The sequence below is a fragment of the Belonocnema kinseyi genome, chromosome 9 (assembly GCF_010883055.1).
Source record: "Belonocnema kinseyi isolate 2016_QV_RU_SX_M_011 chromosome 9, B_treatae_v1, whole genome shotgun sequence".
Taxonomy (NCBI): Eukaryota; Metazoa; Arthropoda; class Insecta; order Hymenoptera; family Cynipidae; genus Belonocnema; species Belonocnema kinseyi.
Window position 1 is genome coordinate 86,767,452 of NC_046665.1, and position 20,608 is coordinate 86,788,059.

Genomic DNA, 20,608 nt, shown 5'->3' on the forward strand with positions numbered 1-20,608 from the left:
CAATTTGGTTCACAATTAAACTATTTTGTTGACCATTTTACTGTTTTCTTAAAAAGTGATATTTTACTGTCAAAAATTCAACTGTCTTCTGAAAAATTCCATAATCTGTTTAAAAATCCAACTGTTTTTGATTGAAGTTTAATCTTATTGTTAGAAAATTCGGCAATTCGTTTGAAAATTCATCATCTGTAGGTTAGTAATTCAACAATTTGGTTTATAATTTAAATATTTTGTTGACAATTTAACTAATTTCTTAAAAATTCACACTTTTCGGTCGAAACTCTATTATTTTGAACATTCATCCTTTTGGATTGAAAATCCATTTTGAATGGTAGAAAAGTCCTTTTTTTAAATAAATAGTTTTTTTAATTTAATCTTTGAAGTTAAGGAAAAATCAAGGAATTTTAAAATTTAAGTTTTTCGGTCCCCTGTTTCTCAAGTAATTTTGTATTTGTTTTTGTCTTATTGCAGGGTTCTTTACCTCTAGTCCTGATGTTCGATCTTCCCGAGGATTCCGTTTCCTCAGTCGATACTGAGAATATTTCTCACTTGATGCAATCTTTAGATGTGTTCATAAATGTACGACACAAACCTAAACAGAGCACTCTTTCCGTAATTATCAAGGGAATCGAACGAAATGCCACCAACATTTACGAGGCAAGGAAGCAACTTCTTGCTCTGGATGAACCTCGGATTCAAGCTGAAATTCCAGCCACCTATCACGTTCCAAATTCTGGCAGCGTTTTTCAGGGAACAAATAACAACACTCCTGGTAAGTATTTTTAATTTTAAAACTTTTCGTTTTTCAAATTTTTTTGGTTCTCAGTCTATTTTACCGGAAAATCCTGAAAACCTGGAATTGTCAGAGATTTTTTTAAGTCATGAAATTTTCTTGAGTGTCCTTAATTTTGAGTTGAGAAGTAAAATTTAATTACAATGATCATTTGTCTTGTTTAAAATTAATTTTTTTAACTAAAAATTTTACTGTTCTAATTTTAGTTTAAAATCTATAATTTCAAGTTAAAAATTCAAGTATCTGATTGAAAATTCTTTATTTTTAGTCAAAATTTAATGTTCTGGGTTGAAAATTCAGTTAATGTATTTGATTAAAAAATCGAATTTAGTTCTGGAAAATTAATCTTTTCGACTGAAATTTTATATTCACATTAAAATTAAAAACTGAATGATTTCGAATTCGAATGTTGAAAAGTGGATCATTTAAAATTAAAGGAAATTTAAACTGGTTTTTTTTCAATTTAAAAGTGTTCAAATTTGAATATTTTAAAATAAAAACTTGTGAAAGTTGGAAATTTTTTCTCTCTTTTGACTGACAAATTTTCCTTAATTAAAAAGTTAACTGATTTTAAAGTCTTCTTTTTCGATTGAATTCAATTGTTTTTCATTACAAATAAAAACATTTTTTGGTTAAAATATCAACCAGATATCGACTGCAAAATTTTTCATTTAGAATTCATATTTTTTTTATTAAAAAATTATTAACTTCGTTAAAATGTAAGATGCTTTGTTAAAAATGAATTTGTTTGGTTGCAGATTCTATTTTTTTGACAATTTGTTATTTTGTTTATACATTAACAATTACATTTTTTTATTAAAAATTCAAGTTTTTTCAAAAATTCATATTTTTGTGTTGAAAATTCAAATGTCTTCTAAAAAATCCATCTTTTTAACTTAAAATGTAACAATTTCGTTGAAGTTTAATCTTTTTTGTTTTAAAATTCGACAATATGATTAAAAATTAATCTTTGTAGGCAGAAAATTCTAGTATTTTGTTGAAAATTAAACGGGTTTGTTAAACATTCGTCTGCTGGACCGAAAAATCTCCTTTTGGATTTAAAATTCACCTTTTTTTATTAAAAAATTGAACTGTCTTTAAAAAAATCAAATTGTCTGATTCAAAATAGGATTAACTTTTATTGAAATTTAATATTTTTTGTTACAAAATTCGATCGTTTGGTTGAAAATTTATCTCTTTAGTTTGGTTGACAATTTATTATTTTTAAATGACAGTTCGTGTATTGTGTTGAAAACACGTATTTTTTCGTAGAAAATATTCTTCTTAGTTAAAATAATTCATCTTTTTGGTTGGAAATTCAACTATTCCAGTTGAATATTCATCATTTCTGTTAAAAATTCATCAGTTTTCTTAATAATTTAAATTTTTTCACTGAAAATTGAACTGTTCCTTTTTTGGTTTAAAATTGATCTTTTTTGTTAAAAATTCAACAATTTGGTTGAAATTTTGTCTTTTTTAGTTGACTATTCATATATTTTGTTCAATAATCTTCTTATTTTTGTAAAAAATGAATTTTCTTGTTTAAAAATTTATCTTTTGTGTTGAAAACTCAAGTATTTCAGTTAAATATTCATCATTTCAATTTTTGAATGTAGATTGGTGAAATTGGCTTCAGCATAACAAAAAATTTAAATACAATTTATCATTGAATCAGACGTTTCGACCTCGATTATGGGCTAAACGAAGACAAATTTTTTGTCCACAAAATATAAAGTTTTTGGACATGGTTAAATCATAAAAATGTTCAAAATTTATTAATTTCAAATTCAAATTTTAAGAACGGGATGATTGAAAATGTAAGTCAATTTAAAATGTACTATTTCTAATCATAAGCGATCAAATTTGAATAATTAAACATTAAAAATTAATTAATTAAAATGATTTTTAATTCGAAGCTTTTGTTAGATCAAAAAATAAATTCACTGTAACTTTCACTAATCAAAACGGAAACATTTTCTGATATAAAACTTTTAAAATACATTATTTAAATTCACCGTTAAAGTGAAGTAATTTTAAACTCTAAACATTTAAAGTGAAAAAACTTCTACCACGGGGCGCTAAAAATTAAACGAATCAAAGATTCATTTGAAACTGAAAAATTGTAATTACCAAGAATTGTGATATTAAAACTTTTTTTGTACTCAAGCCCTTTCAAACTTCAATTGTTTAATTAAATTTATATCTTTTAAAAATCAACGATTTTTAAATGGTTTCAAAATTCAACGATTTCAGTTTTAATGCAAAATTAAAACTTATGAAACAAAAAAATTGAAAATCGAGTCATCAGCGTGAAAATTCAGAACTCTAAAATTGTAAATAGAAAAATTTAAAGAAATTATTTAATCACTGAGTTAACAATTTCAGATATATTTTTATATATTTTAATCTTTAAGCAATACAATTTCCATCTTTTTAATCGTATTAAAGTTACTTCCAATGAAATATTTTTAATTTTAAGTAATTCATTTTTTTAACATTTTAACTAAACATCGAAAAATATTAAGATATTTTATCGAAAATTTAAAATCAGAAAGATAATTTAGAAATGGATGTATATTTAAATCTAAAATTAATTAATATAAAAACTGTCTATTAAGGCTTTTGATGTAAAATTTTGCAATTTGGAAGATTTAATAGTGAAATTATTCTGATATTTTTTATATGTATTTGAATTTGTAACTATCACCGATACGGGAAGATTTCAATAAAAAAAATTTCGTCCTTAAGGTTATTAAATAAAAATTATAGTAAAATATTAGCACTTAAATTTTCAATATAAATATAAATTATTTTAGGTCGTTCATGATGCTTATGTTCAATAGAAAAAGTATGACGAACCCTAACGCAACTCGATTGAGAACATCATTCTGTAAATTGATATTAAAACAGTTATAAATCGCTGAAAAAGGTAATATCCGCTCAAAACCATCTGAACGTTTATCTTTAAGAAAAAATAATAGAATTCTTATTTTTTAAACCGGAAGAAGGTATTTGAAGAAAAAAGCCTGACCGTTTCTTTCAGTAAAAAAGAAAAAAAAACAACTATAAATTATCATTCTGACTTGGAAGAGGAAATTTTCGAGACAAATTATATTAAGTTCTTACGCAGAACAGTAAATTTTTCGAAATAATAATTACAGTTTTGACTTTAAACGAGGAATTTTCGAAAAAAATTATGTTTCTGATTTGGAAAAGGGAATTTTCGAAAAGAACTAGAATTCTGACATAAAACAGGACTTTTTTCAAAAGAATCAAAATTTCGAGTTGGAACATGACAATTTAAAAAAGAAGTATAAATTCCAGACCAGGTAAATAACATTTGACCTAAAGAAAATCGGGAAATGACAGTGATTTTTTTTTTTTATGAAAGAATATAATTTAAAATAAGTTTGATTTCACCCTTTTCCAAATGTTCAGTTCAATTGTTAACACTGTTAAGAATTTCTTGTCTAGTTTTTTTTTGGGGGGGGGGGGGTCCAGCCATTTTTTAAGGGTTTTTTACGGTAGGAAGTCCTTTACTCATGTACGTAATTTTTTGCAATCTCGCAGAAACTTTATTATGAAGATGATCTTTTTACTTATAAATCTGATTATTTGGTTTAAAACTTAACAATTTTCTTAACAAGACATCATTTTTGGTTGCAAATTCAACTGTTTGGTTAAAAATTCGTCTTTTTGAGTTAAAAGTTTAACTCTTTTCGTAGAACCTTTTGTTTAAAATGAATATTTTGTTGCTGATAATTCAACTGAAATCTGTTTTGGATGAAAATGATTTTTTTGTTGAAAATTTATCCTTTTAATTTGAAAATTCATCTTTTTTAGTCGAAATGTTGCATTTTCCTTGGATAAAAATGCAACTGTTTTGTTGAAAATTGAACAATTTCCTAGAAAATTAACTTTTTTTAAATTTTAAATTCTTATTTTTGTGTTGAAAAGTCAATTGAGATCTTTTTGAATGAAAATTCAACCCTTTTCTTTTTAATTTGTCTTCGATTTAAAAATTCACCTGTTTTAGTAGAATTTTCATTTTTCTTTGGCAAAAATATTTGGTTAGAAATGTAACAATCTTGTTAAAAAGTCATACTTTTTGGGTAAAAATTAGACTATTTAGCAGAAAATTAACTAATTGTTTACAATTCTTATTTTGTTTTTAGAAAGTGAACTGGAGTCTTCTTTTGATCAAAATTTAAATATTATTTTAAGGCTTTTTTCAAATTCTTCTCTTTTAAAAGAAATTGCATCTTTATTGAATAAAAATGCAACTCTTTGGTTAAAGATTAAACAATTTGTAAAAAACTCATACTTTTTGGTTGAAAATTATACTGTTTTGTTGAAAATTTAACTAATTCGTATAAAATTTACTTTGCTTTAAAATTTATATTCTGATGTTGAAGAATGAACTTAAATCTTTTCTGGATGAAAGTTCAATTTAAAAAAAGTTCACATTTTTTTATTAAAACATCATCTGTTTTAATACAAATTTCATTTTTCTTGGATAAATGTGCAACTTTTGGTAGATAATTGAACTATTTTGTTAAAAATTCATCCTTTAGAGGAAAACATTCTTCTTTTTGGACTGAAAATTTAAAAAAAATCTTAGTAACTTATATTTAGTTAAAAAAAAATTCTATTTTGTTCTTGAAAAGTTAACTAGAATCTTCTTTGGATGAAAATTCAACTATTTAAAAAAAAATAAATAAAAAGTCGTCCTTTTTTTATGTAAATTCATCTTTTTGGATTAAAAATTCACTTTTTTTTTGTAGAAAATTATTTGTTTTTTTTTTTTAATTCTTATTTTAATCGCGAAAAGTCAAGAAAAAATTTTTTTTACGGGAATCCATTTTTTTTAATTTGGTAAACAAATTATTTTCTTAGTTTTAAATTTCATTTTTGTTGAGTAAAAACGCATCAGTTTCCTGAAAAATTAATTTTTTTACTGAAAAGTCATATTTTCTGATTGAAAATTCCATTTTTATAAAGAAAATTCGTGTTTTGGTTTAAAGGTTCAAAAATTTAGTTAAAGTTTTCTTTCTTTCTTGAGTGCAAAATCTTTATTTGTAGAAAATTTTTCTTTTGCTTTTCAAATTTTTTTTGGCATAAATTTAATCTTTTTTAATTTAAATATAATCTATAACACTTTTTTGTTGGTAATTTACCTTTTTAGATTGAAAATTCAACTATTGCGTTAAAAATTTCATTATATTTTTTAGAAATTCATATATTTTGTTTAAAATCCATCTTTTATAGTAAAAAGGGATTTGACAAAATAAATAAATCAATACAAGATTCAACTGCTGGTATTTGAATAATAATCATCAAGGAAAAATTAGGAGATTTTGGAAATGAAGTTCTCGGACACCCTGCCTAATTCTGCGACCAATAACTAGCAAAACATTCCTAGAAACAGAAAATTGCTTACAATAAGAGGGGGGGGGGGGGGGGTAGAAATATTTTGTTTTAGCTTGTTACAGGCGTATTCGTGGTGTTATAGAGGGCCTTGAATCCGTTACGTAATTTAAGTACGGCGCCTAAACAGATTGCCGGTCTCTTGCACCTTACTCGCACTCACTTTACGCGGGTTCGATTCCTGCCCGAGCTAATAAAAAGGAGGATATTTTTTCGCCAATGAGCATTTGTAATATTTTTTGTTACAAAAAATAGACCAACCAATTGAAATTTAAACCTAATATCTTGAATATACCCTACAAGGTTTACAATTTGGTGTCTAGGTATGCACAATATGATGAGTGGAGGTCAGGACAACTTTTCGAATGTGTTGACAGTGAACACTCAGAACCCTCCGTACTGCATGTCTCCAATGATGCACTCACCAAGTCCCCTGAGTCTCTCTCCGCATTGGGGTCTTCCTTCTATGTTCTCTCCACTTCCGGTTCATCATAATCCCTATGTGGTCTCTCACTTGAATCACCTGCTGACAACGCAGCACATGATGGCCGGAAACATGATGCCTCATCCTCATGGAATGCCGGGTCAAAATATGCCTGGTATGAATCAAGTTCATCCTAACATGCCCGGAGTTTTCTCCCACATGAACAGTTTAAGTCTGAACGCGAACTCTCTGTCTGATAAGGGAGGTAGTGGTAAGTCAAAATTTATTTCAGTGCCCAAATTCAGTAATGAATTATTCATCTACTTTTTACTCTCTAGAATTTTTGGTTAGCAGACTTAACACTTCTTCCCCTATTCCCTCTTTTCCCTATTTTAAGGAACTCCTCTTTTTTCTCGGTTTTGAATAAACTTGTCCCTTTTTTTAATTTTGATATCAAATACTAATTGAATTAGGACAGTTTTCGTGCGAAAATATGGTCCCAAAAAAAAAACTTTTCTATAATTTTAAGAATTGAAATAATATTATCAGTAATTTTTTATGATAGAAAAAAAAATAGTTTTTGTTGATATGAACAACTTAAGTCTGAACGCGAAGTCTCTGTCTGATGAGGGAGGTAGTGGTAAGTCAACATTTATTTTAGTGCCCAAATTCAGCAGTGAATTAATTTACAACTTCTTATTCTCTAAAATTTTTAGTTAGAAAATTTTACAGACTTTCCATTTTTTTCGTGTTTTTTGTGTGCCTAAATATGAACTAAATTAGGGCAGTTTTCGCGCCAAAAATAAAGTCCCTGTAAAAAAAGTTTCTATAATTTTAAGAATTAAAATATCAGTAATTTCTTGCGAATGGAAAAAACATTTATTATTTTAAGAATAGTTTTTTATGAACAACTTAATTCTGAATGCGAGCTCTCCGGTAAGTCAAAATTTATTTCAGTGCCCAAATTCAGTAATAAATTAATCATCTATTTTTTATTCCCTAGAGTTGTCGGCTAGAAAAATTCATACTCTTTTCCATATTCTCCGTGTAAAAATATGTTATATAATTTTAAAAATTGAAGTAATATCGGTAATTTGTTGTGACAGAAAAAAGCATTCATTATTTTAAGAATAGTTGTAGTTGTAAATGTAATTATTTTGTATAAATAGTTATATTTTTTGGCTAGAAAATCAACTCGTTGGTTTGAAAGTCAAAATACTTTGTAAACAAATAATTTTTTCGGTTGAAGATTTATCTCTTTGGTTGAAAATTTAACTATTTTATTGAAAATTAACATTTTTGTTGAAATTTCTTAATGTCGGAATTGAAATTCAACTGTTTTGTAAAAAAAAATTCACCTTTTTGACTTGATAATTCTACAGTTTGGATACATTTTTTGTTGTTAAAAATTTATCTTTTAAGTTTGAAAATTCATCTGTTTGTTTATTAAGAATTAATTTTTTTTTTTTGAAAATTCAACTACTTAGTTGAAAGTTGAACTACTTTGTTAAAAATTCATTATATTGATTAAAGATTCAGCTAATTTATGGAGAGAAAAAACTTTCTTGAATATATATAATTTTTGTTCTTTCTTCACTAGAAATATTTCTTGGTTGAAAATTAAACTCGTTTTTTTACAATTCGTCTTTATGGATTGAAAATTCAACGGGTTAGCAGAAAATCTAACTTTCTTGTTAAAAGTGAACCTTCTTGTTAAAAAATGCATCAATTTTATAGAAACTTTAATTTTTCTGTTGAAAATTAACTTTTTTGTTGAAAATTCAAGTATTTTTTTAGAAAATTCGTCTTTTTGGTTTGAGAATTCAACAATTTGGTATATTTTTTGTTCTTTCTTCACTGAAAAATATTTCTTAGTTGAAACTTAAACACTTTTGTTGACAATTCGTCCTTATGGGTTGAAAATTCATCTTTTTATGTTGAAAACTCAACTATCAGGTTAAAAATTAAATTGTTAAAAATTCATGTTTTTTTTTTAATCTAACTATTTGGTTGAAAATTTTGATTTCTTGGTTGAAAACTAACTGTTTTGTTCATAGTTCATTCTTCGAGTTCAAAAGTCAAATGTTTTCTAGAAAATGCGACTTTTTAGTTTGAAAACTGAACTCTTCTGTTGAAAATTCGTCTTTTTGGATTGAAAATTCAACTATTTTGTTGAAAATCAAGTATACTTCGATTTGAAAATTTAGGAATATGGTAAACATTAATTTGTATAAAAAGAAGTCGAAAAATTTGTTCCCCCATTATTTCCTGTTTCGAGAGAATTATCAGCGGTAAAATCTGTGTTAGTTTCTCTCTGTGAATAATTAGTTTCAGTAAAATTTAAGAAATCTAAATTAGATTAAAATATAAAATCCTACTTCAAGTCCATTAATCAAGTTAATGTATAGAATTGCTGAAAATGAAACCAAAAATCCAATGACCATTTGTGCAATGACCATAAAATGTTTCTACTGTAATTTGAAAAAAGTACCTCCTTCAAAAAAAAGTTCATAAAAAAGAACAATTTTTTTTTGTTTTGAACAAAAAGAAAAAGAGGAAACAAAAATTAGAAGACAACCAACCAAATTTTGTTGTTGATTTCTTGATTTTATTTCCAGAAATTCTATACATTGTTTTGAATCTTTTGGCCCTACGCCAAAAAATTTTGGAAGAGGAGCTAAAAAAATTCTAGTCTTTTTTGCATTGCAACCTACTTCATAAAGCTATCAATTGAAATATAGACTTACAAGTATGGAAGACAAGTTGGCTTGAAAGCAATTGAAGATGAAATCACTGTTATTAAATTTTTGTTGTAGAAAGTTTCAATATCGCTTTATTATTATCCATCATGGAATGAACTAATTATGTTGTTAATTTTCAGCCTACTCATCGCTGAGCAGCGTCTCCAGCTCTCTCTCTAGTCCTGCCATTAGTCCTCGTAACTCTTCTCCAGTAAATCCCGCGGACTCGACTTCTTCCAATCTAGGTAAAATTTTTTTCTTAAATGCCTGATAATTAGACGCGAAATTAAAATGTAATTATAAAAGTTAATTAAATTTCCCATTTTTTGTTAGATCTGTCGAGCTTGCTATCAGATCTGACTGTTAGCGATCGCCGAGCGCCGGGATGCGAGAAGAAATCTTTAGAAATGGTGCAACAGAATCTCACGCCATTTGACTATGAGCAGAAGAAAATGCTTGCAGTGAAAGCAATGCAAAGCAAACCAAGTCCTACAGACTACCGAGTACCCACTTCTGCCTGGTCGGGCTATGGACTTAGTCAAAGCACTCCTTTGACACCTGGAGGCGAAGCAAGCAAGGTAAAGGCTAAAAAGACTCATGAGCAACTAGATAAGTGTTTGGAAAAATTATCATCGGCAATAAAATATTGAATTAGGATTTTAAAAATCGTATTTTCTTTTTTTATTGATAATAATTACATTATTTAAATTTCGCTGTCAAATTTATCGCTTCTAATTGGAAAGGGCGGATAATTTAAAAGGTGAAAGAAGTCAAAGTAGTAGAAGACATATAAATTCACAATAAATAGTGCCTTATTCAGGGGTGCTACAATATCACCATTTCTAAATTCTTTTATAGATATATAACCAACCATACAGATCGAAGATTATTATTGTTGATGAAAAAAAATGGTTTCTAAATACATTTTAAACACTTTTTAGATGAGTATTCAAATCAAAAAGATAAATTTTAAACCTAAGAAATGAATTTTTCACAAAAATGATAAATTTTTAATCAAATAGTTAATTCAATTTTCAACCCAAAAAATGAATTTTGTACCAAAAAAGACTCATTTCCGACAAAGTACACGAATTTTCATCTAAAAAAGATCAATTTTTAACCAAAATTAGAATAGTTAAAATATTAGAAAAATAAATATATAACAACAAAAGAACGAATTTTTAACCAATGTTTTTTTTTAATTAAAAAAAAATAATTTTTTAACCAAAAATAGAAGCGTTAAATTTTCAGTTAAAGCAATCAAATTTCAACGAAAAAAATTAATTCTTGACAAAATAATTCAATTTCAAACCCAAAAGATGAATTTTCTACTAAAAAAGACACACTTTTAGTAAAATATATAAATTTTCAACTAAAAAAGATAAATTTTCAAATGAAAATGGACCGAAAAAATGAATTTGTGACCAAATAGTGTAATTTTTAACCCAACAGATGAATTTTCTATTAAAAAAAAAAAACGAATTTTTAACTAAATATATTTTTTCAAACAAAGAAATTAATTCTTAACACAAAATAGAATACTTAAATTTTCTACAAAACAGAACATTTTTTGACGAAAAAGATTACATTTCTATCAAAAAAGGTCAATTTGCCATCCAAAAATTGAATATTTAAGGTGAATTTTCAACAAAAATGATAAATATTCAACCAGAAATCTGAATTTTTAACCAAATAGTTAGTTGACTTTCCAACTTAAAAGATTAATTTTCTACAAAAAAAAAACAACTTATTTTCGACAAAGTACATGAATTTTCATCTAAAAAAGATTAATTTTCAAACAAAAAAACGAATTTTCAACAAAATGTTTTGTTTTCATTAAAAATAATAATTTTTTAACCAAAAATAGAACAGTTAAATTTTCAGTTGTAGTAATCAATTTTCAACAAAAAAAGTTAATTCTTCAATTCAATTTAAACCCAAAAGATGAATTTTCTACCAAAAAGGACACAGTTTCAATAAAATATATAAATTTTCAACTATAAGAAAAGATGCCTTTTTAAATGAAAATGGAATAGTTACAGCTTCAGTTAAAAAATTTAATTTTTAACTAAAAAGAAACTTTTTTTCAGCCAAAGAAATTAATTTTTAATCACAGCGATTAATTTTCAACTGAAAATATGAATTTTCTATTAAAACAAATGAAATTTTAATTGAATATATTTTTTCAAGCAAAGAAATGAATTCTTAACATAAAATAGAATAGTTAAATTTTCTGCAGAGCAAAATATTTTTTAACGAAAATGATTACATTTCTATCAAAGAAGGTAAATTTTCCATAAAAAATTGAATACTTCAGAATTTTCAACAAAAATGATAAATATTCAACCAAAAATCTGAATTTGTAACCAAATAGTTAGTTGAATTTTTAACTTGAAAGATTAATTTGCTACCAAAAAAAACTCATTTTCGACAAAGTACATGAATTCTCATCTAAAAAAGATTAATTTTTTACCAAAATTAGAATAGTTAAGATGTTAAAAATAAATAAATAAAATCAAAAAAACTGATTGAAAAAAAGGGTTTTTTTCATAAAAAAATTTTTTTAATCAAAAACAAAAGAGTTAAATTTTCAGTTAAAGCAATCAATTTTGAACCAAAAAATTAATTCTTAATAAAATAATTAATAAATTTTTTAATAAAAAGGTACAGTTTATATAAAATTTATACATTTTCAACTAAAAAAGATAAAAGATAAATTTGTAAACGAAAATGAAATTGTTACAGCTTCAGTTAAAAAATGTAACTTTCAAATAAAAAGAAACGAATTTTCAGCGAAAGAAATTAATTTTTAATCAGAGCGATAAATTTTCAACCCAAAATATGAAGTTTTGACCAAATATTGGAATTTTCCACTCAAAGATGAATTTTCTATCTAAAAAAAAAAACGAATTTTTAACTAAATACATTTTTTTCAACCAAAGAAATTAATTCTTAACATAAAATAGAATACTGAAATTTTCTACAAAACAGAACATTTTTTAACGAAAAAGATTACATTTCTATCAAAAAAGGTAAATATTTCATAAAAAATGGAATAGTTAAAGTGCATTTTCTACCAAAAATAATAAATCTTCAATTTGAAAAATTTCAATTTTAACCAAGTATATGAATTTTTAACTTAAAAGGTAAATTTTCAACCAAAAATAAAAAAATTAAATTTTCCATTAGCAAAATACAGTTTCAATCAAAAAATAAACAAATTTTCGACAAAATAGTTAACTTTTTAACCACAGAAATTAATTTTTAAACAAAAATATGAAGTTTCAACTAATGAGAGTACTCTTCTACCAAAAAATTACCATTTTTAACAGATATGTAGTTAAATTTTCACCTAAAACAGAAAATCTTCAACTAAAATTATAATAATTAAATTTTCATTAAAATACTTAATTTACAATTAAATAAAAATACATTTTGAACGAAATAGTATCATATTTAAGAAAGAAAATTAAATTTCTATTTAAAAACTTAAATTTTTGACAAAAAATGGAATAGTTACATTGTAAGTAAAAAAATTCCTAAATAACAAAAAAACTAATTTTCAAAAAAAAAGGATTCTCAACAAAATAATTCAATTTTAACTACAAAATATGAATTTTCTATAAAAAGAAGATACAGTTTCAATAAAATACATCAATTTTCTACTAAAAAAGATAAAAATATTACAAAGATTATAAAGAAAAAAGATCTACAAACCGAAACTATAATAGTTCAATTTGCAGTTAAAAAAGTAAATTTTAAACAAAAAGGCGAATTGTCAAGCATTAATTAAGCATTTAAAGTTTCATTTATAAAAATTAATTTTCAACTTTAAAAAACAATATTTTCAGCCAAAGAAATTAATTTTCAATTTAAAAAAAACAACATTTTCAGCCAAAGAAATTAATTTTTAATCAGAGTGATGAATTTTGAACCGAAAATATGAATTTTTGACTAAACAGTGGAGTTTTTGATTCAAAAGTTGAATTTTATATTTTAAAAAATCGAATTTTTATTTAAATATATTTTTTCAACCCAAGAAATGAATTCTTAACAAAAAATAGAATACATAAATCTTCTACAAAGCAGAACATTTTTTAACGAAAAAGATTACATTTCTATGAACAAAATAAAATTTCCCACTAAAAATTAAATAATTAAAATGAATTGTCAACAAAAAAGATCTATTTTGAACCAATAAGATGAATTTTCATCCAAAATAGACGAATTTTTAACAAAGTACGTGAATTTTTAACTAAATATTTTTATTTTTAAAGGAATATTCAATTAAAAAAGAAATTATTTACGAAGAAACTTAATTATTCTCCTAAAAATTCGAATTCCCAATAAAATACAGGAATTTTAAAGAAAATATTTGAATGTTCAACCTAATAAGATAAATTTTGAATCAAACCTGTGCGAGTTCATTTTTCAGTTAAAGCAATTATTTTGAACAAAATAATTAAATTAAAAAAAAAAAAGATTTGCAAACCAAAATGATAAATCATCAACTAAATTAATTAATTTTTAACAAATTAGTTCCACTTCCAACCAAAATTTTCAACTAAACAGAATAAATTCTAAACAAAAAACGTGTTATTTGATATTTGAACCAAAAAACCTCAACCAAAAGAGCTTAATTTTCAACCAAATAGTTCCAATTTTAAACCATAATTTTTTAGCAAAAAAGATGCATTACAAACAAAAAATCGAAATTTTTGACCAAAAAGTTGTATTTTCAATCAAAAAGATTAATTTTATACCAAAAAGACGACATAAAAAGGACATAAGTACTCAAATAAATAGTTTAAATAATTGATGTAATCAATTTTTATCAAAACATGGAGCAGTTGAGTTTTTATTGAGGAGAATTATTTTTCAATAAATAAAGGAATTTTCTACAAAAACATTTAATTTTGTACCAAATAGTTTTGAATTAAATGTTTTGTGAAACTTCATATTTTCGGGTTGAATTAATAATTTGGTTAGAAATTAAAATGATTCCTAAAAGATTTATTTTCTTTATTAATAATTAATTTTTCAAATGATATTTTAACTATTAAATTTTTGGTTAAAAATTGATACTATTTAGTTTTAAATGTAAACTATTTGGTTGAAAATGTATGTACTTTGTTGTAAATTTGTCTTTTTTGGTAGAAAATAAATTATATTAGTTGAAAATGTAACTATTTAGTTAGTATTTTTTTAAGAATTCGTCTTGTTTCACAATAAAATTTTTTTTTTTGTTGAAAATTTAACTATTTGGTTAAACATATATTTTGTAGAGAATTCGCTTTTTCAGTAGAAAATTAATCTTCTTGGTTAAAAATGGATCTTTTTGTTTAAAAATGTAATTATTTGATATAAAATTAAAATTTTTTTTTGAAAGCTCGCCTGTGTAGCTTGAAAATTCCACTATTTGGTTCAAAATGTATGCAATTTGTTAAGAATTCATCTTTTATAGTATAACAGTTTGGTAGAAATTTCAAACTGACTTGCAGAAGATTTTTTTTAAATGAAATTTTAACTGTTACATTTTCAAATAAAATTTGATACTTCTTAGTTTAAAAATCTAACTGTTTGATTGAAAATCAGTCTTATGGATTGAAAAGTCAATTATTCAGTAAAAATTTTATATATCTTAGTAAAAATTCGTCTGTTTCGAAAAAAAATCTTCTTGGTTGAAAATGTAACTATTTCCGTAAGAATTCAACTATTTGGTTAAAAATGTATGTATTTTATTGAGAATTCATCTTTTTCCATCGAAAATTAATTTTCTTGGTTAAAAATTGATCTTTTTGTTTAAAAATATAATTATATGATATGAAATAAAACTTTTTTTTAAAGGTTCGCTTTTCTAGCTTGAATTCAATTTTAACTCTTCCAATTTTGGTTAAAATTGGAAACTTTTTAGTTTAAAAATCTAACTGGTTTGAAATTTATGTCCTTTTTTGCTCATTCGTTTTTTTCTGGCAGAAGATCAGTATTATTGGTTGAAAATTCAATTTTTTAGTTAAAAGTTTACAATTTCGATTAAAAATTCGTCTTGCTTCGAAAAAAGAACTTCTTGGTTGAAAATTCAACTGTTTCGATAAGAATTCAACAATTTGGTTAAAAAATTATATATTTTATTTAAAATTCATCTTTTTTATTTGAAAATGTAATTATTTGACAGTAAATTAAATTGTTTAGTAGAAAGCTCTTCTTTGTTGCTTAAAAATTTCACTTTTTGGTTTAAAATTTATGCATTTTGTTGTGAATTCATCTCTTATAGTAGAAAATTAATATTTTTGGTTTGAAAATCCGCCTTTTTGGTTGAAAATTTAATAATTTTTTTCTATATTGACCAAAAAATCTTTCTTTGTTGAAGATTCAGGTATTTTTTTGATTATTTATATTTTTGCGTTCAATTCAACTGTTTTTTATTTATCCTAATAATGATAAAAGACCATATTTAAATAATTTATTGTCGTAAACAGAAGCTTTGAGTTTATCCACTGAATTTAAATATCTAAATCCGAAATGTTGATTAATTATAATTGTAAATTTGATTGATTTTGATAAGTTTTGTTTTCAGGAATCGGCGAGTCATCCTTCCGACTTGTGGAAGGAACCAACGACTCCTGTTTTTAATACTGCGATGGATTTTGGAATTGGATCGAGTACCGAACGCGCTAATCAGCTTGGGATGGCTTCTAATTATATGGATCACACACCTTCGTCACAAATGAAAAAGATTACTTGCAACCAATACAGCGATTTGCCCAGTCTACTGGCTAGTTTGGGCCTTGAAAAGTACAATCGTAAGTAAAAGACTTCATTCTCATTTTTGTATATTTTTTTCGTGTTAATAACTGAATGCGAGTTTTTATTAGGGTGGATCGGAAAAAGTGAATTTTGTGAGATCAATTTCCAATAGTCAAAAATTTCCCTCAAGCGTATCAAAAATTGAGAAATTATAATTTACGCTTAAAATATATGAAAAAATTAATTCTTGCAGTCACCAATTTTTTATATATGTACAAATATATATCTGAGGAATTTATGGAAACACCTACTTGATATTAAAAATATATCAAAAATTAAAAATTGATCAACGTTTTTTTTTCAATTTGAATTTCATCGTTTTTAAATTCAGTGTCCAAAAGTACTTCAAAAAAAAGGTACATTTTATACCTTAAAAAATGGATGGCTAATAATTATTAAATTCTCCTAAATTATTTTTTGCGCAGAATTAAATAAAAATAAAATTGAAAAATGTCCTGTTTATAATTTTTAAGGTAAACGATATTAATAGCTAAAAAACAGTATATTCAGCTCATAAAGAACTAACAACATTTTGCTATTAAAAATCAATTTCTAGATATTTATTTTTTTCGGCTAATATTCTTCATATTTTTGGGGGGCTTGGGAGTCTAGTATTCTTTAGAAACAAAAAAAAAGCTTTAACATGTTACAGAATCTGGGAATTAAATCAGTTCTAAAAAAAAATAAATAAATTCCCTTCTTTTCACCTTTTTGTCGTTTTCTACTATTACATTTTTTGTTGAGAATTAATTTTTTTTTGTTAAAAATGTTATAATTTGGTTAAAACAATAAACATTTTGTTAAAAAGTCATTTGTATTAGTTGGCAATTGAAGCGTTTTGTTGAAAATTTGTCTTTTTCGTTTGAAATTTATTTCTTTTGGTAGAAATTTTATCTTTTTTGTTAAAAATTCATCTGTTTGGTTTGGGAATTACCCATTGTTTAAAAATTCGTCTTTTTGCTTGAAAATTCAATAATTTGGTTGAAAATTGTCATTTTTTTAATGCGTCTTTTTTATTGGAAATTGATGACTTTTGATGGAAATTCTGTCTTTTTTGTATAAAGAATATATCTTTTTTGTTAGATTATTCAACTATTTGATTTAAGGTTTGTATTTTTTTGTATGTAAAATCAAGTATTTTCATCGAAAGTTCAACTGTTTGCTTGAAAATTAACTTTTTTCACCAGAGTTCGTCTTTCTGGATTAAAAAAATAAAGTATTATGATAGAAAATTGAACTATTTTGTTTCAAAAACTGTTTTAATTCATTTATTTTGCAGAAATTTCATATTTTTGTATTAAACAATGAAATATTTTTGTAGAAAATTCAACTGTTTTGTTGAAAATTTACTTTTTTGTTGACAAATTTGTCTTTTTTCCTTGAAAATTTAGCAATTTGATTTTTTATTTCTGGGTTGAAAAAAAGCTTTTGTAGTTGAAATTTATCCCTTTTCATGGAAAATTTCATATTTTTGGTCAAAAATACATATTTTGGTTAAAAAATTATCTGTTTTGTTTAAAAATGAAACTATTTTGTTGAAAATTCGCTTTTTTCTTGTTAAGAATTCCAGTGTTTTTTATTTAAATAAAAGTATTTTTTGGCTAAAATTTCAACTATTATACTTTTAGTTAGAAATTCATATTTTTTCGTTTGAAAATGAAACTATCCGAATAAAAGATGAAATAATTTGTTAAACATTAATATTTCTGTTTGAGTCTTTTTGTTTTTAGTTAAATATAGTTTGTTTGAAAGTTAAATTATTGTAACAACAAATGGTTTTTCTTAGTTAAAAATTCATGTCTTTTGTTGAAATTTCTTTCTTTGGCAGAAAATTAAAATTACTGGATAGAAATTTATTTCAGTAGTTGAAAACTGAACTATTTTTTTAAAATATCAACTGCATATTTGAAAAAATTCAACTATTTTATTGAAAATTTGATTTTGTTGGTAGAAAATAGATTTTTTAAACTGATATTGTAAATGTTCCATTTTTGTTTTAAATTTAACTTTTGTAGTTAATAATGTAACTTGAAAATAATTGAAAACTTGTATTATTTTCCAATTAACGATTCATCGTTTTAGTGGAAAATTCATCTGTTTGTTTGACAGTTGAACAATTTTTATTAAAAATTCATTGTATATTCGTAAAAATTTAAGTTTTTTCAATTAAAAATTTAACTTTTCCATTTTTAGTTGAAAATGCGTTTTGTTGAAGTTTCGTTTTTTTTTGTTTGTTAGAAACTTTAGTTTAATGCGTGGAAATTCATATTTTTGGTTGAAAATTAATGTTTTTGTTTAAAAACCAGCTATTAAATTTTTCTTTAAGAATTCATCTCTTTTGGTTACATCTTCTTGGTTGAAAATGCAATCATTTGATTAAAGGTTTATCTATTTTGTTGAAAATTCGTCTTTTAAATAAATTCTACTGTTTTCTATTCAAAATTAAAATTTTGTATAATTGAAATCTAAGCTGTCACAATTTTCTTAACAATTCATTTTTTTTTTTAGGATTGTTCATTTCAGTTAAATTTTATCTGATTGGATAAAAATTTATCTCTTTGGTGAACAATTGAACTATTTTTGTTTAAATTCATTTTCTTTTTAGTTGCAAATTATTTTTGTAACTAAAAATTTAACTACGCCATTTTTGGTGGAAAATTGATCTTTTTTAGTTGAAAATTTAACTATTTGTTTAAAAATGGCTAGTTTTTTGTTGAAAATTCATGTATTCTATTAAAAACTTGTCTTTTGCGTTAGAAAATTAATCTTCTTAATTGAAAATTCAATTATTTGGTTAAAGTTTTGTCTATTTTGTTGAAAATTCTTCTTTTTTTTAAATCAAATTCGACTGTTTTTTATTAGAAAATTAAAATTTGTTATGGTTGAAATCTCAGTTTTTTCATTGAGAATACACCTGTTTAGTTAGAAATAAATCTACTTTGTAGAAAACTCAACAATTTTCTTACAAAGTAATTTTTTTGGTTGAAGGTAGTTAATTTCAGTTAAATTTTATCTGATTGGATAAAACTTATCTCTTTGGTGAACAATTGAACTATTTTTGTTTATATTCGTTTTCTTTTTAGTTGCAAATTATTGTTTTAACTATACCATTCTTGTCGGAAAATTGATATTTTCTAGTTAAAAATTTCACTATTTGGTTGAAAATTGATAGTTTTTTGTTGGAAATTCATATATTGTGTTCAAAACTTGCCTTTTTTGCTGGAAAATTAGCATTCTTGGTTGAAAATTCAATTATTTGCTTAAATGTTTATCTATTTTGTAGAAAATTAATTTCTTTTTTAAATTAAATTCGAGTGTTTTTGATTAAAATTTAAAATTTGTTATGGTTGAAATCTCAGCTAATGCATTTTTCATTGCGAATACACCTGTTTAGTTAGAAATAAATCTACTTTATAGAAAACTTGACAAGTTTCTTAAAAAGTAATTTTTTTGTTTGAAGATTGTTCAATTCATTTAAATTTTATCTGATTGGATAAAAGTTTATTTCTTTGATGAAAAATTGAACTATTTTTGTTTATATTCGTTTTCTTTTTAGTTGCAAATTATTTTTTAACTATACCACTTTTGGTGGAAAATTGATATTTCTTAGTTGAAAATTTCACTATTTGGTTGAAACTTGATCGTTTTTTGTTGGAAATTCAATTATTTGATTCTCTATATCTATTCTAGTTGAGGCGGAGTTATCTAACATGTTGTATGGAAAAGACAAAAACACACTTTTTTATTTAGCAAAATGTGTATCCGGGGTTTTTGGAGTCGAGGAATCCATTTTTGGCTTTTTTTAGTGCCGCCAGAGGGCACTTCTGTACAAAATGATCAGGATTGAAAATTAGGTTAAAAATTGGTTGAATTTTTTAAATTTAAATTTCATATGTTTTTACCTCTTATTTTAATTTGTAGAAGAAAAAAAAATAAGGAAAATAAGGATAAAATATGCTTTGTTCATTTAGCTAGTAAACAAAGAAAAAATCGAATTTTTAGTTTTAAATTGAATACAGTCGATATAGGTCGTGCATGGGTACCCCTCTAATTTTCAACGCTGATCACTTTGAGCTATTTCAAATGTGTGATTATATTGTGATAAAGTCAAATATTCGTCGATTTTTACAACAATTTCGTCAATTTTCCCCAAAAAAGGCGATAAAATCCAAAAAAATGTACTAAAGCGCCCTCTGGCGTCACTCAAAAATAAAAATAAATGCAAAAAATGGATTCCTCGATCACGAAAACCCTCGGATACACTTTTCGCTGGAGAAAAAATGTGTTTTTGTCTTTTTCATGCAACATCTGAGTCATTTTTTGGTAAAAAAAACCTGTCTTGAAAAATTGGGAGGCTCGAAATTCATTTTAGAGATATGGTTTTTTGGTCAAAAATGTTTAAAATGTTTCAAGGGA

General features: G+C 24.5%; 1 protein-coding gene across 6 annotated transcripts in view; it reads left to right on the forward strand.

Moving 5' to 3' along the window:
* The window catches only part of LOC117179893 (protein bicaudal C homolog 1), a 163,159-nt gene that overhangs the window by 137,871 nt on the left and 4,680 nt on the right, over window positions 1–20,608 (forward strand). For 4 of the 6 annotated variants that reach the window (XM_033372084.1, XM_033372083.1, XM_033372085.1 and 1 more), the window contains 5 exons: window positions 472–772; window positions 6,544–6,915; window positions 9,526–9,630; window positions 9,719–9,963; window positions 15,951–16,188. In XM_033372084.1, the coding sequence (XP_033227975.1) occupies window positions 472–772; window positions 6,544–6,915; window positions 9,526–9,630; window positions 9,719–9,963; window positions 15,951–16,188 (1,261 nt within the window). The remainder of the gene's footprint in view (window positions 1–471; window positions 773–6,543; window positions 6,916–9,525; window positions 9,631–9,718; window positions 9,964–15,950; window positions 16,189–20,608) is intronic. The other 2 variants (XM_033372087.1, XM_033372086.1) reach the window with 2 other exon arrangements.